The sequence below is a fragment of the Suillus fuscotomentosus genome (genome assembly GCF_016647785.1).
Source record: "Suillus fuscotomentosus strain FC203 chromosome Unknown F5891scaffold_3, whole genome shotgun sequence".
Lineage (NCBI taxonomy): Eukaryota > Fungi > Basidiomycota > Agaricomycetes > Boletales > Suillaceae > Suillus > Suillus fuscotomentosus.
In genome coordinates, this window is record NW_024539515.1 from 85,712 (window position 1) to 111,151 (window position 25,440).

At 48.0% G+C, this 25,440-nt stretch overlaps 12 protein-coding genes across 12 annotated transcripts; 5 read left to right on the plus strand and 7 right to left on the minus strand.

The window, feature by feature from the left end:
• The first annotated feature begins 4 nt into the window (after positions 1–4).
• On the plus strand, positions 5–1,650 carry F5891DRAFT_1136034 (uncharacterized protein). Its single transcript, XM_041364806.1, has 4 exons — positions 5–441; positions 494–591; positions 655–1,009; positions 1,060–1,650. The coding sequence occupies exons 1-4, from the start codon at positions 23–25 to the stop codon at positions 1,487–1,489; spliced, it is 1,302 nt and encodes a 433-aa protein (XP_041232418.1). The 5' UTR covers positions 5–22; the 3' UTR covers positions 1,490–1,650.
• Positions 1,592–3,683, minus strand: F5891DRAFT_1136038 (nuclear protein; the record flags this gene model as incomplete). Its single annotated transcript, XM_041364807.1, has 3 exons — positions 3,298–3,683; positions 1,925–3,244; positions 1,592–1,873 (listed from the first exon to the last, which is right to left on the minus strand). The coding sequence occupies exons 1-3, from the start codon at positions 3,589–3,591 to the stop codon at positions 1,592–1,594; spliced, it is 1,896 nt and encodes a 631-aa protein (XP_041232419.1). The 5' UTR covers positions 3,592–3,683.
• Positions 3,684–3,794: 111 nt separating this feature from the next.
• On the minus strand, positions 3,795–5,407 carry F5891DRAFT_1181160 (uncharacterized protein; the record flags this gene model as incomplete). Its single annotated transcript, XM_041366012.1, has 2 exons — positions 3,795–5,084; positions 5,135–5,407. The coding sequence occupies 2 exons, from the start codon at positions 5,405–5,407 to the stop codon at positions 3,795–3,797; spliced, it is 1,563 nt and encodes a 520-aa protein (XP_041232420.1).
• A 2,001-nt stretch (positions 5,408–7,408) lies between these two features.
• On the minus strand, positions 7,409–8,945 carry F5891DRAFT_999013 (uncharacterized protein). The gene is made up of 3 exons (XM_041378518.1): positions 8,429–8,945; positions 8,114–8,371; positions 7,409–8,045 (listed from the first exon to the last, which is right to left on the minus strand). The coding sequence occupies exons 1-3, from the start codon at positions 8,672–8,674 to the stop codon at positions 7,662–7,664; spliced, it is 888 nt and encodes a 295-aa protein (XP_041232421.1). The 5' UTR covers positions 8,675–8,945; the 3' UTR covers positions 7,409–7,661.
• A 1,038-nt stretch (positions 8,946–9,983) lies between these two features.
• On the plus strand, positions 9,984–13,272 carry F5891DRAFT_344877 (P-loop containing nucleoside triphosphate hydrolase protein). The gene is made up of 22 exons (XM_041371436.1): positions 9,984–10,181; positions 10,234–10,326; positions 10,380–10,495; positions 10,562–10,616; positions 10,670–10,851; positions 10,909–11,005; positions 11,057–11,165; positions 11,213–11,250; positions 11,300–11,387; positions 11,436–11,502; positions 11,558–11,608; positions 11,658–11,665; positions 11,724–11,782; positions 11,833–11,914; positions 11,968–12,057; positions 12,109–12,201; positions 12,254–12,406; positions 12,459–12,533; positions 12,589–12,712; positions 12,765–12,947; positions 12,998–13,049; positions 13,101–13,272. Exons 2-22 carry the CDS (start codon positions 10,322–10,324, stop codon positions 13,186–13,188), a joined length of 1,815 nt encoding a protein of 604 aa, XP_041232422.1. The 5' UTR covers positions 9,984–10,181; positions 10,234–10,321; the 3' UTR covers positions 13,189–13,272.
• F5891DRAFT_1229330 (cell division control protein 14, SIN component-domain-containing protein) lies at positions 13,114–14,922 on the minus strand (the record flags this gene model as incomplete). The annotated part of the gene is made up of 7 exons (XM_041369548.1): positions 13,114–13,770; positions 13,795–14,034; positions 14,081–14,322; positions 14,378–14,502; positions 14,554–14,628; positions 14,680–14,824; positions 14,890–14,922. The coding sequence occupies 7 exons, from the start codon at positions 14,920–14,922 to the stop codon at positions 13,356–13,358; spliced, it is 1,275 nt and encodes a 424-aa protein (XP_041232423.1). The 3' UTR covers positions 13,114–13,355.
• Positions 14,923–15,173: 251 nt separating this feature from the next.
• Positions 15,174–16,472, plus strand: F5891DRAFT_999019 (uncharacterized protein). The gene is made up of 6 exons (XM_041378519.1): positions 15,174–15,241; positions 15,306–15,387; positions 15,447–15,625; positions 15,712–15,972; positions 16,027–16,084; positions 16,183–16,472. Exons 1-6 carry the CDS (start codon positions 15,224–15,226, stop codon positions 16,254–16,256), a joined length of 672 nt encoding a protein of 223 aa, XP_041232424.1. The 5' UTR covers positions 15,174–15,223; the 3' UTR covers positions 16,257–16,472.
• Positions 16,473–17,155: 683 nt separating this feature from the next.
• On the plus strand, positions 17,156–19,017 carry F5891DRAFT_345015 (uncharacterized protein). Its single transcript, XM_041371438.1, has 8 exons — positions 17,156–17,548; positions 17,613–17,694; positions 17,754–17,932; positions 17,986–18,011; positions 18,067–18,268; positions 18,323–18,380; positions 18,438–18,552; positions 18,610–19,017. Exons 1-8 carry the CDS (start codon positions 17,531–17,533, stop codon positions 18,833–18,835), a joined length of 906 nt encoding a protein of 301 aa, XP_041232425.1. The 5' UTR covers positions 17,156–17,530; the 3' UTR covers positions 18,836–19,017.
• On the minus strand, positions 18,924–21,366 carry F5891DRAFT_999026 (Aldehyde/histidinol dehydrogenase). Its single transcript, XM_041378520.1, has 15 exons — positions 21,133–21,366; positions 20,987–21,080; positions 20,815–20,930; positions 20,689–20,760; positions 20,605–20,640; positions 20,521–20,553; positions 20,465–20,471; positions 20,386–20,412; positions 20,273–20,336; positions 20,089–20,221; positions 19,854–20,029; positions 19,732–19,805; positions 19,528–19,678; positions 19,074–19,477; positions 18,924–19,017 (listed from the first exon to the last, which is right to left on the minus strand). Exons 1-15 carry the CDS (start codon positions 21,259–21,261, stop codon positions 18,950–18,952), a joined length of 1,584 nt encoding a protein of 527 aa, XP_041232426.1. The 5' UTR covers positions 21,262–21,366; the 3' UTR covers positions 18,924–18,949.
• An 8-nt stretch (positions 21,367–21,374) lies between these two features.
• F5891DRAFT_345010 (uncharacterized protein) lies at positions 21,375–22,551 on the plus strand. Its single transcript, XM_041371437.1, has 4 exons — positions 21,375–21,470; positions 21,522–21,624; positions 21,692–22,152; positions 22,212–22,551. Exons 2-3 carry the CDS (start codon positions 21,562–21,564, stop codon positions 22,100–22,102), a joined length of 474 nt encoding a protein of 157 aa, XP_041232427.1. The 5' UTR covers positions 21,375–21,470; positions 21,522–21,561; the 3' UTR covers positions 22,103–22,152; positions 22,212–22,551.
• Positions 22,161–24,202, minus strand: F5891DRAFT_999038 (ribonuclease III). The gene is made up of 8 exons (XM_041378521.1): positions 24,093–24,202; positions 23,769–24,036; positions 23,536–23,690; positions 23,481–23,485; positions 23,303–23,365; positions 23,133–23,246; positions 22,540–22,998; positions 22,161–22,486 (listed from the first exon to the last, which is right to left on the minus strand). The coding sequence occupies exons 2-7, from the start codon at positions 23,777–23,779 to the stop codon at positions 22,555–22,557; spliced, it is 792 nt and encodes a 263-aa protein (XP_041232428.1). The 5' UTR covers positions 23,780–24,036; positions 24,093–24,202; the 3' UTR covers positions 22,161–22,486; positions 22,540–22,554.
• Positions 24,203–24,380: 178 nt separating this feature from the next.
• On the minus strand, positions 24,381–25,316 carry F5891DRAFT_1124838 (Phosphoadenosine phosphosulfate reductase family-domain-containing protein; the record flags this gene model as incomplete). Its single annotated transcript, XM_041363920.1, has 4 exons — positions 24,381–24,449; positions 24,501–24,863; positions 24,919–25,235; positions 25,268–25,316. 4 exons carry the CDS (start codon positions 25,314–25,316, stop codon positions 24,381–24,383), a joined length of 798 nt encoding a protein of 265 aa, XP_041232429.1.
• Between the last annotated feature and the right edge of the window lie 124 nt (positions 25,317–25,440).

Genomic DNA, 25,440 nt, shown 5'->3' on the forward strand with positions numbered 1-25,440 from the left:
CTTTCAAAAGTCTACTTCCAAAATGTCATCTGCGGCGTCCTCATCAGACTCTTCTAGCCCACCACAGGTCAAGAGAAAGAGAGTTACCGAAGAATGCGATGATGTAGCACACGAAACAGACACAGCAGATAATGCACCAGTCCCAGATGACTCTGTCGCATTGTCTCACGCCGAAAAACGCAGACAGAAGAAAAAAGAGCAGAAGGCACAAGATCGGCCGTCGAAAAAGAGAAAGGTGACAGATGGTTCTGAAGCTGGCGTCTCCACGAAGCCCTCGAAGCCTGCTGGTAATAGCAAGCCGAAGCGTCAGAATTCGGTCTGGGTGGGCAATCTGTGGTTCAATACTACGCCGGATACATTGCGAGATTTCTTTGATGGCGTTGGGGAGATCACGCGAATACACATGCCCACCAAAAAAGGAACAAAAGCAGAGAATATGGGGTGAGCTAAATTGTTTGCTTGCTAAACGCGTAATCGACTGAAGATAAGCTAGCTTTGCCTACGTCGACTTTGCTACGCCAGATGCCAAGGTCATAGCAATAACCCAGTCAGAACGAGAGCTTCACGGTCGGAATTTGCTGATCAAAGATGGTACGTATGCATGCGGTTTACCCTACGCACTTGATATTTAAGCTTGCATTCGCGTATATGTAGGAAATGATTTCGTGGGCCGTCCCACAACTATACCACCGGCGGGAACACAAGAGGACGCCAAAGGTCCCTCTGCAGGCAAATCAGTGAGCGGCTTGACGAAGACTCAACAGAAGATTCTGCGTGTACAGAAGCAGCCTCCTGCACAAACATTATTCCTTGGAAATCTTGGTTTTGATACTACGGTGGACTCGATTCGTGAACTCTTCGAGGCTCATAGACACCCACAAAAGCCTGGAAAGGGTGTCAAAGCGAATGACGCTGAGGCTAGTGCCGGGGAGGATGACAATGTCACAAAAGATGTTTGGTTACGAAAGGTCCGCATGGGAACTTTTGAAGACAGTGGTGCATGTAAAGGGTGAGTGCTTTGTCGTACAAGGCGCATGTAATACCAACGGAAGTATCCAGATTTGCCTTCCTCGACTTTACCAGCACCGAACACGCAACTGCCGCTCTGCTCAATCCTCGCAACCACCGTCTCAATGGTCGAGATCTAGTTGTGGAATATGCCTCTGCTGATGCAGTCCGTCGAGGCGGCGGTCCAAGGTTACAAAGCGAACACAAAAGTGGTCCCAAAAGACATGGTGGTCGGCAACCTGACGCGACTGAGTCGCGTCCACGATCTCAATCACGCCCGGGAACACGTGCTGAAAATGAGAAAGAACACATCGCACAACAAGATGACGCAGAATCAACACGACGGAACCAAAAGGAGGGACCACGACATATAAAAGCTGACAGGGTTCGAGGACGCCCGAAACCTGGTGCCGCACTGGCACAAGCGCCACGTGAATCGGCTGCTATCATACCCAGCCAAGGTCAGAAGATTGTCTTCTAGGATATCACGATGGCAAAGGATAGCGAGATACACTGCATGTACACCCTAACGGTAGATAGCTTCACAAAATTCCGTTGTCTACATGGACATACCGAATGCAGTTCATGAATCTTCCTCGTCATCCTGAACCATCCCCACGTTGAATTCAGCGCAGATATCCCACCGAGAGCCTGCAGCAGCGGCTGACACATACTTGACAAAGCGCATAACGCCCTCGTCCCGCAGGACGAGAAGGAGTCTGTTAAAGCTAGGCTGAATGGTTAGCAAAGTGCTCTCGTCATCATCGTCATCATCGCCAGAAGTATCGTTGACTTGGTGATTTTTGCTCGATCCAGAACGATAGACTGCTGGATCATCATCCTCGTCATGGGGCGCCATGTAACACTGGACAACGAATAAATCAGTAAATATCAACGAGAAAGATCTTAGCCTAACCTCCCATCCTCCCCACTCCCCAGCCTGCCAACCATGCGGCTTTTCGTCCTCTTCGTCTTTTTCATCCGCCTTCGACTTGCCATTCGATCGCGTCTCATTCTCTTCAACTTCTACTTGTGGCGTTAATCCCAACACTACGTCCAATCGCGACTCGTTCCCCTCGCTCGTTGCAAGAGTGTAGTCCAAGCCTGGTCTAAACCTTCGCGCTTCTACGGCATAGCTCAGCGGCACCAACTTTGTCATGATGCTCAACCAAGCGCGAAACGCATCACTTGGGAAAACTTCGTCTTGCAACTGACGAAGGATTGTGTCTGATTCACGTAACGGCTCCGCTGTTTCTTGAAGCGTACAGTAACGCCATTTGTGTGGTGGACCTCGCGCAGACCATGCACCAGAGACGCCAGCAGTGTGCGGTGGTAACCTCCCCTGGCGAGTCTCACCATCAAGACCATCAGCTTGGTCTGCCCTACGCAGGTCAGGTTCAAGTTTCGATACGAGAGACGCGGAAAGGAAATGGTGAAGTTCAATACTCGATTCCACGACAAAACGTGCCATCAATGCCTTCATCGTGCGTGTTTGAAGGTAAACTGGGTTTAGGAACTTTGAGAGGTAGGAGATATATTCTCTTCGGAGCGGTCCATCTGGATAGAGTGACTCCAAGTCGGGATATGCAACAAAGGTGGTAGAGCTAGATGTCTGTAGTAGTCCTGATGAGACGAATGCACAGACAGCACATCTTCCAAGACACACCAACTGTTCTCGTGAGCTTTTGAGCTCAGGAACTGCCTGATCAGCTTGATACCCCTCCTCACCCTCCTGTGCTACATGAAACCAGCCACTTATGCTAAGTCTTTCCCTGCCATCCCCTCCTACCACCACCTCTTCTACAGAATGGAAGCTTTTGCCTGGTTGCACTTCGAAGAAAATGAATTGATTCCAGCTTGGAGGGATAGCTTTGCGTGGTGCAGCCTCGGGTTCAGGGATCCCATCGGCGCCGGTTTGAACAGGATACAACTCTAAAGCACCTCCCCATTCTTTTTGCCAGTCCTGGCCGTATGGTAGGGGCATATAGAGGATGTACGATACGCGCCTGGTTCCGATCACATCGTCGTGGTTGAGCAGGTGACACCCCTGCGTGTACGAGTTAACAGACATGTCCTGTTTCGTTCCGGAGAGTGGTCCACACCCAGTGACAGCCTGAATGAACTTGCGAAACTCTGAAGAATAGAGTGCATCGCGGAGAGCGAGGAGGTTTGGAAAAAGTGCAAGTTGAGCCTCAGAGAGGTACGAGAGTGATGCAAGGTCCCCGGTTTGATTTACCTAGGAAAAAGATCTGGGACAACAGATAGTCGATTAGGATCGAGGAGACTTACCTTGTATATGTCTGTCTCCTTCTCGGTGAAGCTCAGCTCCTTCATACATTCATCCTTCACATTCTTGAGAAGATCGTCCTGGAAAAGCTTTTCGACAATCGCATATTTGAACGGTTCACTGCCAGCGTAAGCCTGATGCAATTGCTGCACATTTTCTGGCCCAAAGAGACCAGGATAGAAGCGCAACCGATGGTCCACGGTCGATGTCGACGGGGAATGTGTCGTTTTTAATCGCTTTAGAAGCGAGTCTGAAGAAAGCTCAGGTGAAAGAGATCGCTCGCGAACATGGGCCATTATCTTCTTTTGAAAGTGTAGTGAGGAGGCGCCTTGGTGTAAATTTGGCGTTGCGCTTTGGTTCTCTACTAGTAGCAGTAATACATACAGCGATGATAAGTGCTAAAACTATCAATATCATTATGTCATTTACGTAATGTAATTGTCAGGGATCACTCGACTTCGAATGAGAAGTTGAGAATACAAACCTGGACTACATGAACCTAGTGAAGCCCCAATCTAACCCTCTCTTGCTTCTTGATCATATGCACATCTCGCAGATACGTTGCAGCTCTCGCCCATTTCTCGTGTCGTCTCTCCGTTTGATGTGGTACAACTTCAAATTTAGTGTACAGAATGTTCTTCAAGTTGGGTAAAACGGAGGAAAGGAAGGCGGCGACAGCCAATGGATTGTCGATCAGCGATGCCCCGACAGAGAGTGTAGTGATCTTGGTATTGGTTACCCCACCCCCTGGAACCTCGGGTGTCACAACACTGTATGAGGTGGCGTCCATGCCGATGCCAAGAGTTCGCAAGTCTGGGCAATGCAAAAGCAGACTGGCAAACCCATCCAGGGTGATTTGAGGACGCGCTGGTGTTACCCACATGGCCTCATCACCCAGGCGTAATTTTTTCAGCTTGGGCCACGATTTCACGGCTCTAACGAGGTCTTGGTCGTTTATAGTAAGGTTGGCAGAATGGGATGGCAGTACTAGTTCTTCCAACGCGCAAAATGAGCAGAGTGGCATGATTTCACTGATTGTAAGCAGTGAATCACAAGTCAAATCGAGTGAGAAAGCTTGCACTTGTTGCGCTGTTACACGAGAGGCAAGGAGCAAAAGAAAGGTTTCGTTACTGGAAGATCGCGGGACGTTTCCGAGAGAGACGGATACTCTTCTCGCGGGTATCCACGTTGCTTCAAGGAAAGGTATGCATAGCTCGGCACTCTGCGCCCGGATTGTGAGATGGCGAAGAGGGTTTGAGAATGTGGTCTGACTGTATTTGGAGGAGACCCGATTCTGTGATAGAAATGAAAGTTGCAAGTTCGTAAGGGATGGAAGAGTGGAGAGGTGAGATAAGGCACGCCAATCGACAGCTTCTGTGCTAAGGGTCTTGAGATGGTGCCAACCACATACAACAGCTTGTGAAACCGGGATGGATGCAGCTGAATCTGTGCCAGTGGTGGAGAAGGATTTCATGAGGGGACATGTAACTCCCAGGTTTGATAAAACCGAAAGCATGAACAGGTTACCCATCGCGTGTAGATGAAGCTCAGTCAGAGTAGGGCTGAGAAGGTTGGAAAGAAGGTGAGTAGATTCATGGCTACTGTCCGACCAGAACAGTTTTTCAAGGCGAGGAAGTAAAAAAGGCCAGGGATGACTGCAGAGGGTATGTGCAAGTTCCTGGGAGATGTCACCCATAGCACTACCCCCCAGTTTGCCAAGGGCGCGAACCCTCAGAAGGTACTTTTCGATGCCCCGCCAGTGAACAATCAGAACGCATCTATCTATCTTCTGCACGCCATTTGAGACATGAGTGTAATCATAGAGCGCCGGAAACCTACCAGACTACGATTGTGACGATGTCGAGACCACACGTGCCTGGGGAGAGATTGTACTACAGGGCTGAGAGTATCTATGTGAGCCCAGAGCACGTCCAGAGCAAGCTCCGAGAATGTGCGACAAGTCCTAGCGAGACATGCGAGAGTCTGGCGTCGAACATCTACACCGTCAACGGATCTGGGTGGTTTCTGTACGTCAAGTGTGATGTCTTCATAATTGTTTAAGGCCGAAAAGATGTTCCGCAGAACTTCACAGATCTGGAGGCAGGAGTGCATGAGTAGTGCGATAGTAAGGGGCATTTACCTCACCTAGTACGACGTCCCCATCCGGGTCATGACGTCATGAATAAATTACTAGTTACATTTTTTCAGTATTTTCAACAAGCCTGCAATGCTTGCTCAAGGCTGACTCGGATAGGTGACAGCACGATGCGGCTGAAGCTTATACTAGTACTTGGTAGTAGTTGGTTAGTATTAGGTAGCAGAGACTTGACAAGCTGAAGATATGCCACTCACCGTGATAGAAACAGTGACGGCCAAAGCACGACATCCACAACACAGACTCCAGAGCCTCGAGACTTGAGCTCTACCAGTTTGACAATAGAAAATGCCGGCATCACCATATATCATGACAAGTCTGATTTTGAACCATTCAACCAACAGTAGGGAAACAACATGTAAACAGCTTACAAGTGCCTCAGACATCATTGGTGCGCTGCAAACTATTGTAAGTACCAAGTTAGTGAAAACCAGTCGTGCTAATTGAGAATCATAACCAATTGTTTAGCTTGCTGCACCCGCGTATGATATAGCAGTTGATTATTTGTCTGATGCAGCAAATAATGAGACGCCTAACACCGACCGCGGGCAATTGCAAACGTGTCGAGGCAAATCTAAGAGGGCGAATCGGCGAACCGTGCATCTAGATGCACGAAGACATTATAGCCGATCAAGTCAACGTCACGTATGTACATGTATGTTGATCCAGAGCGCGTCGTCGGAGTTGAACTATACCTGCAACTAGTAATAGGACCACAGCTGCGAGGATATGTCTGAAATGGCCGGTCTGGGTACAAGTTTGCACAGACTCGGAGTCTGTGCGTGCCACTGCAATGTTCTACGGGGTTTAAAGCTGTTGGCACCTGAGCATAGATGGCACTGCGCACTCGTGCTCATCGTGTGTGGCAACGGGGAAGATTGAACGTAAATTTCAGTGATTTCGAGTCCTTCATCGAGATTCTTGAATGGATTTGCCTGCGTTACTAAGATGCTCTCCGAAGCACTACTACTCGCCCCCGATCGCGGGCAATTGCAGGCGTGTCGAGGCATGTCACGGGGGCAAGAAGTCCAATTTTCTGAGTCACATTTTGGAATTCAAAATTGGGATCTAGTGCTCGGCGTAGCTCGAAACACATGTCGGGCATGTGTCCATCGAACTTCGACAGGAACTACCCGGGCCAGAACCAGATGAACGAATGCCGGGGCCCGGAAAAGGCGGACCGGCCTATCGAAACCTGGCCTAGGTTGTGCGCCAAGATCCTTTGCTGATATTATGATATCTTCTTATCTAGTCTGCCGTTGTTCATGCACATGATCAGTGCAAGCGATCGGAGGAGGAAGAGTCAAACTGTTCCAACTGCGCAATGGAAGAATAGAATGATCCAGATTACCGGACATTAGGTAAAGATATTCTGTGCATGCCTCGATGGCTTACGAGTTTAGCAAATCGCGAACAGAAGATGACCTATATGCTCACACGTACAAGGAACTGCGGCACGCGCCGATGACTGCTGGGCGCTGAGTCACTGACAAAGCCTTAATGACTGTGAACCCCGGAGTTCAGCTAGTTTCAAATGGCTGACCCCATATAAGATATGACGTTACTAGGTTCAGCGTAGTAAGGAAGCGTGAATTGTGGTCATGTCATGAGAAACAGCTACACCGTAGATTTATCACAGCAGATTAGTAGCGGGAGCCGCGTCGGGAAGTATAACGGCGTTCTGCTGATGCAACATCTTTATCCGCATATGTCCTTGGGTGTCTGAATCATACAGATGTGACTGCACGACAGGAGCGGAGAGTAAACATTTGTACGCACCATATTCATGTGATTGTGGGTGAATTGTTAGCCCGCGAGTACAGACACCCATGTCGCAGTGCAATATCGACGCCGAGCGACAGTCAGGCAAGCAAGAGAAGGGAGCTGTGAGAGCTAGACACCGTTAATGATCAGATCCTGAAGAGGAAGACATTCGGGAGAACTGCCGCATGACGAGAGAGCCGGAACGGAACAGAAGGATATATTGATGTCAGAGTTGCGAATTCAGTTCAGTACTACAAAGAGCTTCCATGCTATACATCATTACAAAAAGGACGACACTGGTCCTTCTGATTCCGAATAACTGAGATAACTAATGTACAAGCAAGCAGCAACTCATCAACACAATAATACAAGCAAGAGCACAGAGAAGCAGAGACACCACCGCAACATGTCAGAAGTTAATACCATCGTTTTCATCCAATCCTGAGCTCATGCCTTTTCGTTCTCCAGCGAGATCAAGTCAGCGGTCTGACCTGCTCCCGAACCGAGGTCCACAGACTGATGGCGTGCCAGCGAGAGGCTGGGCGGCCGTACATGTTGGGCTGAGTGTAATCGAGAAACCCATGCTTCGGTCGCATTCGCAAGCAATTCCTCCGCGACTTGCGAAGAAACATGCGTGAGCGGGACTGGAGCGTAAACGGGAGCGTCTACAAATTGTAGGTCGACGTCGGATGTGCAGCGCGCTTTGTTTGCCATTGAATGGACTGGTAGAATGTATATCCGCTCATAGTGAGGCGTGTGGGATGACAAATGGAAGCCTTGGTGACTGATAAGAATGGTATAGTAACTGGAAAGAGCCAACACGAAGTGAAGCTGCGTAATCAAATTACAAACGTCAGCCTTGCGGCTCGCCATCAACTATTAAGGCAAAATTTACTCACGCGAATGACGGTGATGACAATCAGAACAATCATGAACACGAATACTCCCCGCTCAAACCATGGTTCGCAGTTCTCCAAAGTCAGGCCCAAGTCGATAAAGTCCCGAAGAGTGTCTGGCTGGCGTGACAACAACTCGCAAATACTGGAGCGAACTGATGGTCGAAAGGCAGCGTAAGAGCCTATGGCTGCAAACAACGTGCCAAACACGAAATCTCCGACAATGTAGTCACGATAGATGCGGACAAATGACGCTTTGCCCTAGAGAAGAGGGCTCAAGATTTTGGCAATAAAAAAAAAGAAAAAGAGTTGACGTACTCGGACAATGCCTGCCAAACCGAAGAGACAGATGACAGATGCCGCAACAAAATATGCGCACAATAACGCCCATACGAGATGCACTCCATCTTTACTGATGGAATACTCAGAACTCTCCCATTCGCTTTCTGGTTCCCATTTAAACGACCGCCAAGCTCCTAGTAGTCGCACTGCAAGAGCGAAATTGAACAGTGCGCCAAAGAGCGAAACGGCTAGTGATGTAGTCCTATGAGAGTTGAAGAACATGTCAGTCGATGGTCAAGCTCAAGAAAGACAGGAAAGTGCAGTCATAAATGTAATGCCCGAGCCGGACTTTTGTAAGCGGGCGGCGGGGAGAGGGGCTGCGCAAGATCAAGCGATGCCAGGACAAACCTTGTTACAAACAAACGGGCCATTTGTGCAAAATTCTTGCTGGTCGGGCCTCTGGAGGCAAGAAGAAAATATGGTGGAGCCGGTGGTTCAAATGAAAGGTGAGTATTGTGGTCCGAGAAGGAGTGTTAGCTGGTGTATGACTAAGCTTGCAATGTAATCAGATTGAGGATCGGCGTTTCAGGTTAGCCTTAGACTTTATTTAGAATTATCCGGTCTACGTCCCGCGAGAGGATGTGTAGGTGTGCGTGAGTCAAGGCGGGAGTCATCAAGCTCAGTAAGTTGTCTGTTAATATCTGGCTAGTGAAGTGATTTACATCAAGTGGCACAGTAGTGTGTCAACTTGAATATATTTTTGACAGAATATGTTTCATTCAATGGGCTGATTCGTTTTTCCGTCCAGTCTGCCAAGCTAGCCCGAACGGACAAGTCCATTCGGCAAGCATGCGCGTCCCCTCACTCGGAAGCGACCGGCATCAAGAACAAGCCCGATGGGTTTGTTTGATAGCATCAGGGACCAGGGACACACGACCGGGTCCGTGATTCCCTCCACGAGTTGTCGATGAGTAAGTCAAGAACACTCACTCGTGACTGAACTTTGGATCGCGTGACGTTCGGGCTTGCCAATCACAGGCCGTCGACTTCGTTTTCCTTTAGGATGATTAATATTGGTGGGTGCAATAATTGCAATGCTGGTCGCTGCAGTACTGATGAGTTTATCGGTAATTTCCCTTACTGGGTGTCGGAAGTAGTTCTTTCGATGTGGTACCTTCTTCACTCGAGCGAAGCATGCTTTATCTGTGTACACATATTGTGCATCCGAATCACCTTTCTCCCTTTGGTGTGTAGCCATAAAAATTGACGCATCTGGATTATGTAGGTGAGATAATCGTGTTCCAACGCGGACTTACACCGTCTCTAGAAGCTGCCCACTGTCTACCCCTATCTTTGTTGGCTCGAGTCCGCTCGCACAGTCATTTGAATGTAATCGATGCCTTGCGAATTCGAAAGGCTCGTGCCCAATGTGACTCACGAGATCTTAATCTACCACCCCAATTCTAGCGAACAAGTGTATCAGAAGCTCAGTGTTGTCTGACTTGAGTCCCCCATTAGGGCTTGAGTGGCGGAAATCAAGTTTCGAAGCGGAGCGTGCATAACGCGTGCGCATCTGGTAGAATTCCAAAATCGATGAGTGGTATTACTGGGATGGGTTTAAAACATCCTCCATCGTTCTTTCATCTCTCAAACTTACAAGCCCACATCTCATTCACATTCTTCCTACCTTGCAGACTCTGAGGTCATGCCCGACGACAACACAGTTTCATTGCAGGACACCATCACATCCGAAGGCATGAATGTAGCAGAGGACGCTACTGGAGCCAAGGTCGGTAACGCATGTTCACCATGTTCACCGTAGAGCGCATCTTGATTTCAAGTTTTGCTAATCGAACGAATCAGGCGGCTTCAGAAGATAAAGTCAGTAAGACGTAGAACACTCAGGATTGTTACTTGCGACGTTTTCAGATGTGGTCTGTAATGAGTTGCTTGGCTGCTCTGACTGTTCGCTTACATGCAAACACAGGGATGGTGCTACATGCATCTGGAGACCATATGATCCATCATTCATCAAGCCTGTCTCTCAGCGCATAGATCTGAACAACTATTTCTATCTCGATGTCCTATATAAGGATGAGCAATGTACGCATGATTTCCACGACTGTTACTATCAAATTCCTGTTGGCCTGTATTGACGACTTCGTCTAGCGTCCCCTAAACTGATTGTGAGCAACTTCAGCAGTGTATTGGTTGATTTTCTTCGGTAAGATTATGATATAAGCTCTTGCCCGGCCAATCTTAGCGTCGTCTTGGCAGCTACACCATTGGGAGTGATTTCTTCAAAAAAAACCCGAACTATCCTCTTCTGGATTTCTTCACGAGAATAGATGACCTTCGGGCCAATCTTGCGGACGTGCGAGAAGTTCTTACCTCAAATTTGGCTGGTGAAGATCTCAAGCAAAAAGCGAATGATATGGGTTGTACAGATGCATTGGGTCGTATGTCTGGTCATTATAATATGATATCTCCTTTGACAATCTCATCCCTTAATACAGTGCATAAAACTGAGGAAGACGCCCGGCGGTACTTCGAGGACGTGTCGGAGCATTTTGGCGTCCTATTAGGTATGATAGAGAAAGAATTCGAATCAACGTGAGCACATTTATATACTGTCCTGACATTTAGGTTAATACGAGGTTACAGAGCTCAAGAACTCGAGCTTCAACTCTCTTACGGACATGTTGCTTTCGACTTGCTCAGATACTACTTCAAGCGGGGTATCAAGTACTATACTCTACAGAAGGGTGACTTGGTGAGTAATATTATATGATAGTAACTGTCTGTTTAATCTTGCTGCAGACTGGATTTACGCTCAGTAGCGCAAGCTATAATGCAACGTATGTCGCATTGTATACGAATAATCGAGTTCTCATTACTCGCCTACAGATCATTTTGCCTGAATTCCGAGACAACAAGATGGGACGGATACAAATACATCGACGAGAAAAAGATTTTCTTGGTTCCAAAATACGCTGTTTGTATTTTTTGCGCTTTCAGTTCATGAGAGCTTACGATAGTTCAGGGAACGGTGAAACTGTCACAACTGGATTACAAAATCATGACAGACGATATACGCGCCAAGCTAACAGGTACAAGGCCTCGCGCTCTTTGTTAGATGTACAAAAGTTCTGAACATCGTTTTAGCCCGAGGGAATTTGTACGGATCGTTTTCTGGCGGTTTCCATTACAAGTCATGTATGTCTGACTCATTCTACGTTGCCATCAGACTCATAATTGTGCTCAGATAAAGGGGTAATCTTCCTTCCTTCTCTTTTCTAGAATGGCAAGGAGCTTATTGATTCGACCCCAGAGTCGAATCGTTATCGATGAGCGTGCATTCAATGAGAAACAGGGCTACACGCGTAACCCGTATGATATCATTGCTTTTGCTTTTAATCCATGCACTAACATCGTCCTAGAGACGAGAAGATCCCTGACATTCCAGAGGGGAAACACGATCAACTCCCGGCTTTTGTGAATGGTTTTGATCTCAAGAGCAAAGTAAGTTGAACTCTTTTCAAGTTAACATTCGACTGACTCACGACGGGCTACAGCAATGGAAATCATTCCACGTCGAAAATATTGATGACATCACGTATGACGAGAAAGCCTGGGACCACTTGGTTGTAGATGATGATGTTAAAGTAAGTAATGGCCCTCTGTTCATTGTCCGGCTATTGTTGATGGTCAAGCAGAACCTGATCAAGGGACTTGTCAATGTTACCAAGAATGTCAACACGTCGCAGCATCTTATGTCGGACGTTATCACAGGTAAAGGTGGAGGTTTGGTAGGTTTCCCTGTACCCCCAATGCTGTCAACCTCATGTTATTCTGTGTAAGATTGCGGTACTTCATGGGCCTCCTGGAACCGGAAAGACGCTTACAGCTGAAGCTGTCGCTGAACACCTCAAGAGGCCTTTGTACATCGTGAGCTCTGCGGAATTGTCGACAGAGCCTTCACACCTAGAATTTAAGCTTTCGGCGATATTGAAGGTACGTGCCATGATGTACAATTTCGACTGAACTGATAAGAATTCTCTACTAGTTAGCTACCGTATGGGACGCCGTAGTTCTTCTTGACGAAGCTGACGTGTTCCTGGAACAGAGGAGTCTCCATGACGTAAGTTTTTGCATTCCATCATTAGTTTCACGATACGTTTCTCATTTTATTGTAGCTGACACGCAACGCACTGGTTTCCGTTGCATTAAAGGTTATTGAGTACCACCGCGGTGTGCTCTTCTTGACAACAAATCGCATTCAAACGTTTGACGACGCCTTTCTTTCGAGGTTCTCCATTGGTTCGTCCTCTATTTATATCATATCAGTTTGAAATAAACTTGATCTCAACAGCGATCAAATATCCCGAGTTAGATGCTTTGGCCCGGCTTACGATCTGGAAAAAGTTCATCGAGCTTGCTGGGTGGCCATTTTTGGACTCAGAGTCTGAAGAGTCCGTCAACATTGATGGCAAAGAGCCACGTTATTATATTTCTCATTCAGATCTGGAGGTATTGGCGCAAAAACCGTTTAATGGTCAGCATACCCTTGCCATCCTGCCTATCAGAATTAAATATAGTTTCTAGGACGCACCATTAAGAACCTTATCCGGACCGCCCAGGCGTTAGCACTCTCTGCGTAAGTATTATTGTCCGTGTTTGCTTCCCTGTTACTCATGAGAATGCACAGAAATGAACCGCTTTCCCTCGACCATGTCAAGGTCGTTATTCGTGCGCAAGAGAAATTTTTGACAGAGTTTGCGCAAATCCGCTCTTAGTTAGCACCTTATTGATCGTATCAGTCGAAGTATATCCATGTCGATATTGTAACACCACCAAATGTATCCCGCAATTTTTGGGCAGATAACGCTGGTATGAGAGCAGCATCGAGAGCATTAGCCAAGCCCCCATATGCCTGCTTTCCTCACACCATCGACGAGAGCATCTACATTCCCAGCATACTCCCTAGTATTTCTCTTTTCTCATCAATGGTCCGCACACGGTCATGCCTGCTTGTGTGAGCCTCTGCATCCTCAGCACGGCCTGATAGGAAGGTCTTGCTGCTAATCGTTTCTCGAAAACGTGATACCGAAGGTGTGGTAGGGATGGGTGCATCAGCGACTCCAAGACCTGGTCGGAACCCTCTGGGTTTCTTGGGGCTCAGCGGCTCATAGTCCACTTCCTTCCGTAGCATGAGCATTGAGCGCGACTGTAGTGGAGCCGGTATCTTTCTAGTGCTGGATGTTATCGAAGGTGGTGAGCTAGGAGGAGTGCGTGGGTCTGATGAAGTGAAAGTGGAGGTGGAGTACGATTTCTTGATAGGCGAAGGTGTGTGGATGCTCTCGAAGCTAGTGGTCGTACTAGTTGTCGATGAACCTGTTGACATGGAGAAGAAAGAAGATGAGGTTGATGAATTCGATGACGACCTGGTAGAGGTACACGCAAATGAGATGTTCGAGGCGCTAGATGCAGGACGAGCAAATATTTTGGATTCAGGAAGTAGAAGAGGTGTGCTAGGTTGGGTGGCTACGGGGGAGGAGGGTGGTGAATGTGCTTCATTAGGCCGTATGTGGGTGGGTGTCTCATCCATCAGATAGAAGTAGAGAAACTCGAGGCATTTCATTCTGGATCTACATCAGTGATTGCACAGCAATGGAACGAGTAACCCACCTGACTTCGCGTGGTGTTCCTGCTCGTTTGAGTATCTTTACCACTGCTTGAACCCCATTCACTTCCTCAAAAGCGCGAAGCGCTGGAGAAGAATCAACCAGAATGCACAACAAAGTATCTAAGACAGCAGATGTCAAATGCATGAAGGGCGCAGGCTTTTCTGGTGCTTGGGAATTGTTTTCCCTCGAAGAGGCATCAATGGTTGGCGTGTGTCGAGAAGTAAGTAATAACTCGATCAAAATCTGTGATGTATGATTAGGTTTGGGCATCTCAAGGACTTCACTGAACACAACCAACCTCAAGAGAAAACCGACGACCCAGAAAAGACTTGCTTGATTTGTGGTGAAGAGAGACTCCTTGGATTATTGACAAGCCTTGACATAGCTGGGAGCACGAGGTATTCATTTCAGTATCGCGCTCTTCTGTGATTCAGTCAGCCATGATGTTGAGCAAGAAAAAGGCTGCGTACTTACTGGTGGAGCTCTTGCTTGCGCACAGTTCTAGCTGAGGTGTCGTACATTGTATCCAAGCCAAGATCCGCGATGGAACTATATATCCGAATTAGACGGTACGCAGCAGGTTGGGTGGTTATTCCCCACCATTGGATTCAAAAGCGTCTTGAAGGTCCAAATACGTTTCTAATGTATCATCATTGGAGGACTGCACACACACAAGCGCAAGCTGGTGCTCAAGAACAGCCAGAGCTCTATTTCTTCTTCTAAATGATGAACGTGTTGAGGTCAACTGTAGGAGTAAACCGTAAGTCATAACTAACCGAACCCATCCTCAAGATCATCCTTGTTACTCACATCGTCCAAAGCATCCTGCAGCGTCGTCTTCATCGAGCTCACTGTTGACGACATCGGTGAAGAGATAATTCCGTTGTTTCAGAAATCACTGGTCAGGACTTCCCTCGAGGCTCGTGACGAGCAATTGATGAATTGTTTGAATCTTGGAAATTCAAATGGGTTAAACGCGTCGCTGCCACGTGACTGGAACGTGACGCGGAAATTTGGAGGAGCGCAACTTAGTACGACCGCGTGAACCGCCGTGAAGCTGTAGTACTGCCAGCAGTGTGGAGTCCAAGTAACTAACGCTTAGGTACGCATTCCCAGACCTTCACAATCTTTGTTGTTGATCATCATGGCACTTATTTCAACAGTATGTGCAACATATATCTATTCAAGTGGATCTATGTGCTCACATAGAGGAATCGCGACTGCAGCAATGGGCGCGGCTCATTCGCTTTGTCGCTGCAGAGACCGCACAAATCCATATCGGACAACCGGTTGACCCCAGACTTGATGGTAAATCACAGGCTCATTATGTACTTCCTTGACTATACGTTTATGTTCGTGACGTACAGTTGGCCTTGCCGCATGGAACAAACAGACCATCAGAGCTTATGAGATCTCTGGGTCTACCCTTGACCCTGCCTCTCGCGTTACCAGCAATATCTTAACGGTCGAGAAGCTTCTCTCTCCTCTCTCTCGCGAAGAGATGAAGGTCGTCCGGTGCGTGGGGCTCAACTACTCGGACCTCGCAGTAAGTTCTGTCAAAATTGAGCTATATAGTATAATATTGACGAAACCACAAACAGGCAGAGACAAAAAGGGCTAAGCCTGCGCAAGTCGACGCTTACCAATTTTTCCTGTATTCTATTCAAAATTGCAAACATTGTTATATCCAGCGCCCCCAAATTGTTTTACAAGCCCCCGACGTCGATGATCGGTCCCAATGCACCAATCTTCATTCCCAAGGTTGCTCAGCCTGTCGAAGAGCACCTCTCCGACTACGAAGTAGAACTCACCATCGTCATCGGAAAGGCGGCCAAGAATGTCTCCGAGGCAGACGCTCTCGACTACGTCCTCGGGTACACTGGTGCCAATGATGTAAAGCTTACATCATTGTTTTGAGGCCGCCTGATCTGATATCTGCGACAATAGGTGTCATTCCGCAAGCACCAACGAACAACTTCCCAGTATGGATTCTCCAAGGGGTTCGGTAAGTCACTTTTCTCGGACAAGATGAATATGACTAACATGAACTTGAATAGATAACACAACTCCCATCGGTCCTGTTCTTGTGTCGCACAACGCCAGTTTCCAACCCCCAGGACATCCCGCTAACTTGCACGCTTAACGGCCAAGTCCTCCAGGACGGTAACACCAAGTAATACTTATACATGCCCTCGAGAGAGCACACACTGAAGTAATATTGTTTATTAGCGACCAAATCTTCAACTGTTCGTCAAACTGGTCTCTTTCCTCTCGCAGGGAACCACCCTCGAGCCTGGGTCGATTATCCTGACTGGAACACCTAAGGGTGGTGGTTCCGTGAGGAAGCCCGCCATTGTACTCAAGAACGGTGATGACTGCAGGGTATGGTTGGGTCACGGCATTGGCACACTCATCAACCCTGTCATTGAGGAGGGCCATCACCAGGCGAAGTTGTGAATTTGTAGTCACATGTATACAGTTTTGTTTATATGCATGCTTTATTCTTGTGAATTGACGACATTAGGTAACAGATATGATACATAGTGTCTTGTGCACAAAAGTGTATTATTTCAGAGCCCGTCAAAAGTGATGAGCTCCTGATTCAAGTACTCCTCGATACCGTGGCCGACCTAAAATCAAACGGATTCAGTATTAGCCAGACAGGAGAACCATAAAAAAACTCACCAAGGCTACTCTCTTTCACGCCACCGAACATCAGCAAACTACCGAGCCCTTGTACAAAATTGTACAAGCAATACAAATTCTACAAGTCCCTCCTTTGCAAGTTTGTCACAAAGCCTTTGCAGCCTATACAAATAGTCACAATCTTGACATGTTGGACATACTACTATAGAGACTAGTAGACATATTATACAGTTTAGACATACATAGCACACATACACTAGATCGAATTCAGTAGTACTGTACGGACAAAACATGACGGACATAGTGTGCAGGCCTAGTAAGGCACTGCAGCCATATTCTATTCAAACAATGTGAAACTAATAAGCGAAAACAAACAAAAACTACTGTTGACATCATCGCCGCCTGCCGCACTGTCAGAATCGTCCCGAAACTCGCCGGTGCACCCAGCATCCTCACATCAGCCCATTCCTCTAGCATCAGGCTAAGATGTGTGAACAGAGAGGTAAAAACAAGCAAAACGCAACGTTACGAGCGATGCAATGCGATCAATGTGTGTTTTCCATTATCTGCCTTATCTCATCATATTGGGGTTTCTACTGGGCCTCGAGGCTCGTGATGAGCATCTTTGAATGGGTTAAACGCGTCGCTGCCACGTGACTGGAACGTGACACGGAAATTCGGAGGAGCGTTTACGACCGCGTGAAGCCTGAGCTCTGTGCGTCCCACTGTGGGGTCTAAGTAAATAACGAGTTCTACGCTTAGGTGCGCATTCCCAGACCTTCCCCAATCTTTGTTGTTGATTATCATGGCACCCATTTCAACAGTATGTGCAACATATATCTGTCCAAGTAGACCTATATGCTCACATAGAGGAATCGCGACTGCAGCAATGGACGCGGCTCATTCGATTTGTCGCTGCAGAGACCGCACAAATCCACATCGGACAACCGGTTGACCCCAGACTTGATGGTAAATCACAGGCTCATTCTGTACTTCCTTGACTATACGTTTATGTTCGTGACATACAGTTGGCCTTGCCGCATGGAACAAACAGACCATCAGAGCTTATGAGCTCTCTGGGTCTGCCTTTGACCCTGCCTCTCACGTTACCAGCACTATCTTGACAGTCGAGAAGCTTCTCTCTCCTCTCTCTCGCGAAGAGATGAAGGTCGTTCGGTGCTTGGGTCTCAACTACTCAGACCACGCAGTAAGTTCTTGTCAAAATCGAGTGATAGTGTATAATATTGACACCACAAACAGGCAGAGACAAAAATGGCTAAGCCTGCGTAAGTTGATGCTATCCAATCTTTCCTGGATTCTGTTTAACATTGTGATATGCAGCGCCCCCATCTTGTTTTACAAGCCCCTGGCGTCGATGATCGGTCCCAATGCACCAATCTTCATTCCCAAGGTTGCTCAGCCTGTCGAAGAGCACCTCTCCGACTACGAAGTAGAACTTACCATCGTCATCGGAAAGGCGGCCAAGAATGTCTCCGAGGCAGACGCTCTCGACTACGTCCTCGGGTACACTGGTGCCAATGATGTAAAGCTTACACTATGGTTTTGAGGCCGCCTGATCTCATATCTGCGACAATAGGTGTCATTCCGCAAGCACCAACTGACAACTTCCCAGTGGGGATTCTCCAAAGGGTTCGGTAAGTAATTTTTCTTGGACAAGATGAGATATGACTTAATACGATGAACTTGAACAGATAACACAACTCCCCTCGGTCCTGTTCTTGTGTCGCACAACGCCATTCCCAACCCCCAGGAAATCCCGCTAACTTGCACGCTTAACGGCCAAGTCCTCCAGGACGGTAACACCAAGTAATACTTATTCATACCCTCGAGAGAGCACACACTGAAGTGATGATTGTTTATTAGCGACCAAATCTTCAATGTTCGTCAAACGGTCTCTTTCCTCTCGCAGGGAACCACCCTCGAGCCTGGGTCGGTTATCTTGACTGGAACACCCAAGGGTGTTGGTTTCGCGAGGAAGCCCGCCATTGTACTCAAGAACGGCGATGACTGCAGGGTATGGTTGGGTCACGGCATTGGCACACTCATCAACCCTGTCATTGAGGAGGGCCATCATCAGGCGAAGTTGTGAATTTGTAGTCACATGTATACAGTCTTGTTTATATGCATGCTTTATTCTTGTGAATTGACGACATCAGGTAACAGATATGATACATAGGTTTGTTGTGTACAAAAGTGTGTTATTTCAGAGCCCGCCAAAAGTGATGAGCTTCTGATTCAAGTACTCCGTGATACCGTGGCCTCCCTCCCGACCTAATATCAAACGGGTTCAGTATTAGCCAAACGTGAGAACTATAAAGAAACCTCACCAAGACCACTCTCTTTGACGCCACCGAAAGGAATAGTAGCATGGCTGATCAGCCCGGTGTTGGTGCCAACCATACCAACCTCTAGCGCCTCTGCAACTCTCCATACACGCCCAATATCTCGACTGAAGAAATATCCAGCGAGGCCCACATCTGCGTTGTTTGCTAGGGCGATCACCTCCTCTTCTGTCTCGAACTTCGTCAGAGCTGCAACAGGCCCAAAAGTTTCTTCAAAATTGGAAAGTGCTCCAGCGGGAACCTCAGAAAGGACAGTAGGCGCAAAGAAAGTTCCGGCCCCATCGACACGTTTACCACCAACCAATACTTGGGCACCACGAGCAACAGCATCTTCTACATGTCGCGCAACCTTCGAGATTGCTCTCTCATGAATGAGAGGGCCATGCGTCCTGGAAATGAGTGAGTAAATGGCAGAGATTATCTGGCGCATTTCACCAACGTTGTTTCATCCAGGCCATTTCCAACTTTAAACGCAGTGACTTTCTCAGCGAGTTTAGAAGCAAAATCAGCGTAGACTGAAGACTGAACGTAGATACGGTTTGCGCAGACGCAGGTTTGCCCTGAACCACGGAATTTACATGAGATTGCCCCTTGAAGAGATAGATCAGCCTGGAGAGGGTTCAGAAAATCTTTCTACGCTGACCTTCAACAGCCTGGTCGATATCAGCGTCATCAAAGACAATGAAGGGTGCGTTCCCGCCAGCTTCGATGGAGACTCTAAAGAGAATATTTATAAGCACGGAAGGGTGTTTTGGTGGTGCTCACTTCTTGAGTGTGGAGGCAGCCATGCCATACAAGCTCTTAGCGACGGGTGTTGATCCGGTGAATGATATCTTCCTGACTATTTTGTTTTCGCACATCTCACGGCCGACCTCAATGACGTTCTTTTGGGTTGTAACAATGTTGATAACGCCATCTGGGACACCTGCGCGACGAGAAAGCTTTCGAATAGCAACGACGGTGAGATCCAAAGCTGCAAGAAATATAAGAAAGGTCTTACCTCAGCTAGTGCAAGAGCTGAAAACGGTGTTTCAGGTGGAGGTTTTATAACTGCTGTGCAACCTGCTGCGAGTGCGGCACCCAATTTTCGCGTGATCATAGCAGACGGAAAGTTCCACGGGGTGAGAATAGAGCTGATGCGCTTTCTTAGATAAAGCATTAAAGGATCGCATGAAAGGTCTCACACGACACCGACAGGCTGTTTAATCACAACGTTCCGAAGGTTGGTGAACGGTGAAGGTATGTGTTCTGGTAAAAACAATCAATGTATGAACTCTTTGAAACGGAAAAGACAAACCTCCATAGATTCGGACAGCTTCCTCAGCTAAGATAGAAAAAATGAATAGAGGTTCAAGCCATCTTGCGGGATAACCTACCATACCACTGCGAATAACATGTAGTTACATGACTCAATTGGACCGAATTTACTTACCTCCATGAAAGATGCACTATAAGCATTCTCGCCCTTGTTTTCAAGGAATTAGCTTGATACTGGGGAGATATCTAGTGATGATACCTTTGCCTCCGTCAACGTCTTGCCATTCTCTAACGTCTGTCAAAGAGTGAGGAAAACAACAACTTGTTCAAGTAATACACGCACGATGATCCTGGCCAAGTCATCATTGTGTTCTCGCATTAGATTATAGAAATTCATCAAGATGTCATGACGGTGCTATCATGCAGAGTGTTCATTAGTATAAGCCGACAGGAAATGTAAGATACCAACCCTGGCAGTAGTTTTGCCCCATGATGCAAAGGCATTGCCGGCAGCTGCAACAGCAGACTTGGTCTCCTCAAGGCCCATCTCTGGAACAGTGCCAAGTTCTTCACCTGTCGCAGGGTCTGTAATAGGTTTCTGAGTTGATTGATCGTATCCCACTTGTAAGAGGATAGCATACTGGTAACAAGGATACTTCCACCGTCCTTTGCGCTCACCCACTTCCCATCGATAAACGATTGATACTTTATCAACGATGGGTCCTGCAGACCCCACTAAAAGAGGCTCAGTGACTTACTCCAAGCAGTGGACCTGATGCCTACTTACGATATTGGCGTTCGTGCTGGCCATTCTGTACCACAAGCTGAGACTCGATCGATTGGACTGTCTGATTGCAATCGGAGCTTTCACTAGCACTCTTAGTGCATGAGAAAATGGCAAGGGCTGCGGAAACATGCTCCTTGTGGAACTGGCGGATGCAGGAAAGCCGTCCGCGTCGAAGTTGAGGTCAGGTGATCGAGTGACCTCATATATGAATTCCGCAAGCTGTGAGAATTTCTCGGACAACGACTTGGTGTGGCGTGGTACGCTAGTGAGCTGAGTATAGCACGGAAGCACGGACTCCAGAACTTGAAGCTTGAAGTTTCAAAGCAGTGAAATAATTGGTCTGTGCAATATTGGAGTCGAGCGTCTGATTTTATGCTAACTTGCAATAGTTAGAACTAAGCTAGAAACGCCACCCGACAGATCACGAGCATGGCGAACGAGCAATACGTATCCAAAAAGACCGTTGCTGCATCCTATCGACCACGCAGTTCTGTACGTCGCATCTGCATAACCAAGTACTCCCGAAAACAAGAGCACCTTTGACACATAACATCCATAGCTTATGTCTCCCGGCCTCCAGCGCGCACGGGCACCTTTTCGCCTCCGAAACGCTATCACCGGCTTCGTACTCGCAGGCTTTGGCGTCGGCGTTTGGGCATACTCTATCAGCGCGGTGAAACAAGATGACTTCTCCGACGTTGATGAGGAGGCGCGGGCGCTGATGCGTGCTGGGCCAATCGTGGAGGAGGTCAAAGTTTCCGTGATGAACGAGGCAAAAGTCGTGGCGACACAGACTCCGAGCAGCGTACCTGTGAAGGTCAAGGGAGCTACCGTGCCATCAATACACCGAGGTTTGCTTGTGCCCGTTCTTGAGAGGCATTTCCCCCGATTGTTGGACCCATCACGGAAGACGCTCATTTGGGGTGCGCCTTCGGTGGACAATATCGGGAGGCTCCGCGATTCGGTATAGAGGTTTTTCAGGCCCTTGGATATATATTTCCTCTACAGATAATGTATCAGGTAAGTCATAAGTTATCAAAAGTCGAAAGCACAATAACATTGATGAAAAACTTCTACAGCAAAGTACAAGACGATAAACTAATAGTAGACCATTTCGCATATATATGTATGGACACTCTCGTTCGATCCAGCCCCTTTCATAAAACTGGATAGTGCGAAAAGCCAAAATCAAGAATCAAGAAATCGAGACGATTGAGAAGCAATTCACATTCATGTTGACGCATTGACGCAACGTCTCATACACAACCTCTACACACTGGCGCAGGCCGACGATGCCACCAATAGAAGAATAGATCTCCAGCCAGCGCGAGTCTGGAGAGACAGTGCTGAAAGCCTGTTGCAAAGACCGATCAAATTGAGCCCTTTAGCAAACAACCCATCACTCACCCGCCTCAGCCATTGTCAGACTTCGATGCCCATCTTCTTCAGACCCTCTTTGGCAGCTTCGTTTCGGGCGGCTTTCTTGGTCCCACCTTGTCCGCAACCGTAAATTTCTCCATCTACTTCGCACCTGACGAGCCAAATTGGAGTCGTCTTCGTGCCTTCACCAGTCCCGTCTGCGTAGATCCACTCGACTATCCTGTTGGCCTTCTGGAGCTGCTGATTGAACAGCGCGAGATGGCCTATGGTCGTGGAGGTAGTGCAGGGGCGGGGGTGAGGGGGCGAAGGTGGGGGTGAGGACAGAACTGAATCAGGCGCGACAAGAGCAGTCGTCGGAATGGGCGGGAGACGATGTTGCTCCCGTACACGTTTGTAAGCCTCAGTCGCGTAAGGCGTAAACAGGGCTTTCAACCAGGGCTCGACTCCCAGCAGATCCTGCTCGAGATAGAGCCCGCCCACGTAGGACTTATCGGTGGCATTGTGTCAGCATCCATTTGTTCGGATATCAAGGATAACGTACTTCGAAGACGTCGGCTGGGAACACTTCTTTCGATAAACCGACTTATGAAGGACAACGGGAACGTACCTTGAATGTTGACGGAAGCGCGCAAGGTAATTGCCTGCGCAGGATGCAGACGCAATCTTCTTGGTAGGTCGTACATGCGCGAGATGTCGGCAAGGGTGGAGTTGCCTACGACCAGGGCTCGGATTTTCTGAAGAGGATGTAGTGGGCAAACATGTCTAGTGCCCATTCAGAAACGAGGCATACCGTAGATGGCCCAACGCGCAAGTTGGGGTACATATCCAGGAGAAGCTCGGTCACGACCAGACCCTAACACGGTGTCCCCTAGATGCTCATATCTGCAGAATGCATCAGCTTATCAGCTTCAGACACGAGCGCCTTGATGGAAGCTCGATCGGTTGGGTGTGGTGTTTTGGACAACAACACAGCCTGACGGCCTAAGGAGAAGAGACACTTTGCTTACTTTTCATTGTCTGGACTCGGGTCCTGTGGTTGATCCTCGAATACATGATTCGGGCGTCCGTAATATGAGCGATGTGTAAACACCTGCGTCCGAATGCTGTCCTTGTTGATATCAGGAAGTGGGGGAAACGGCTGAGCGGCATTGAACACTGGATGGAGTATAGATGGTGGACTGTCAGATAGTAACATACGAATGTTGTTAGGAACGCGAGAGAGCATGTTCAGCCAGTAGCTGCTGGAACCCACATACTTGATAGACATCGTTGCTGGCCTGGGAGGAAGAATTTGGAAGAGAAAAGAGTGACTCGGCCTACCTTCGACCCGGTCAGTGCCTTCCGTCTATATGAGGTTGATAATTATACCCTGACTAGTAAATCGCGGCGTTTATCAGCGGAATCTATCACTGGTACGTGGCCGGAACCAGTACTATGGATATGAATTGGCTGGTCACTGGCATCATATGATAGCTTTAGGCATACTACTAAATGCTTCTAGTAAACCGTCACTTATTATTATTAGTAGGCGCCTTCACCATGGCGTAAAGCATAGGGTACTGACATGAGATTTATGACAGCGAAGATCAGGATTCGACATTTGTGGAATTCCCCTTCAACCTTGAAGGATATCAGGCGCATCTAAAATTATAGCTGAGAGATAGAAGCCAGTGTACTGTAATTCCAAGACTATCGAAGCCGGATTCGTCAAACACCCCGAGCGTCAACGAGAAATAGATCTACACACCGCTCTGATCATCAGATAACGAACGTTTGCACAGCCAAGAGAAATTCTCAGGCCCTTAGACCAGCACTTAGACAGCGATACATATTCAAGACTCCTCAGCATCGTTACACCATTGAATTAATTACGCAGGAGGAGTGGCTACCTCTGAAGCAGTTGTTACTTCTGCGGCTGGTATGCGTTGCTCCTCGAGCTAATATTATTATATCATTAAAACATCCATATCACCTGCAGATCAACGAACCTTTGCCCTCAACTTCATCTCAGAAAAGTTCTTATGGAGACCACATTCAGTCTTCCCCTCCTTGTCAGCCCATCTCCCAGCACGCTCGCCAGTATCGCCCTCACGACTGGGCTGCGTGCTATGCCAGTCACCGACACTGCGATATCCCTGATCGAGCAGTTTATTCCTTGGAACATTGTTCTCGCGAATGTATGCATCGACCCGCGCGAAAGACCACGCAAAAAGTGGGTTTAGCTTGAGGAGCCCTGTTTCATCGACCTCAAGCGGCTGGAGGGAGGCACGATCGCCGCCCTGAGATCTCCGCCGGCCCGTGATAACGCTTTGCACGCCAAGCTCCTGGTACGCGCGCTGGGCGGGTTCAACCTGCATGTGCAATCCAGCTCAGCTATCTATTGAAATGTCGGGATGAACAACACACCTTGACCGCAAAATCGTATATGTCTTCGTCTTTCTGCCACAATTCTTCGCCGTGTTTCTTTTCAAAATCTCCAATGGTCTTGCATCCCTCGGGTTTGTACACCTTTATGTCGACAGCATAACGTTCCCGCACCTCCTGCACGAGCTCATATGTTTCCGCAAAGTGATACAGCGTGTCCAGAAAAATAAGCTTCGGGATTGGGTGGCCAGACTTGGAAAGCATATCGAGGGCAACGAGCCCAGTGAGACCAAAAGCTGTGGTCTGGTATAGGGCAGGGAGGTGCGTGAGTGCCCATTTGAGGATGTTTGTGGAGAAAGCTGGGAGAGGTGGGCGTTGATAGCCGCGAGACTTTCTTCGCTGAGTGGCAACTCAAGTGGAGTGCTGAATTGGTCGGCCATTGCGTTTGCGATAACAAAAAGCTTAGATGTTAAATCGTGTAGAACAGAGAAGAAACCAGGAAATTGTGGATAGACCAAGAGTATATATGTTATTTGAGATGGTCCACATGATGGCGTAGTGATT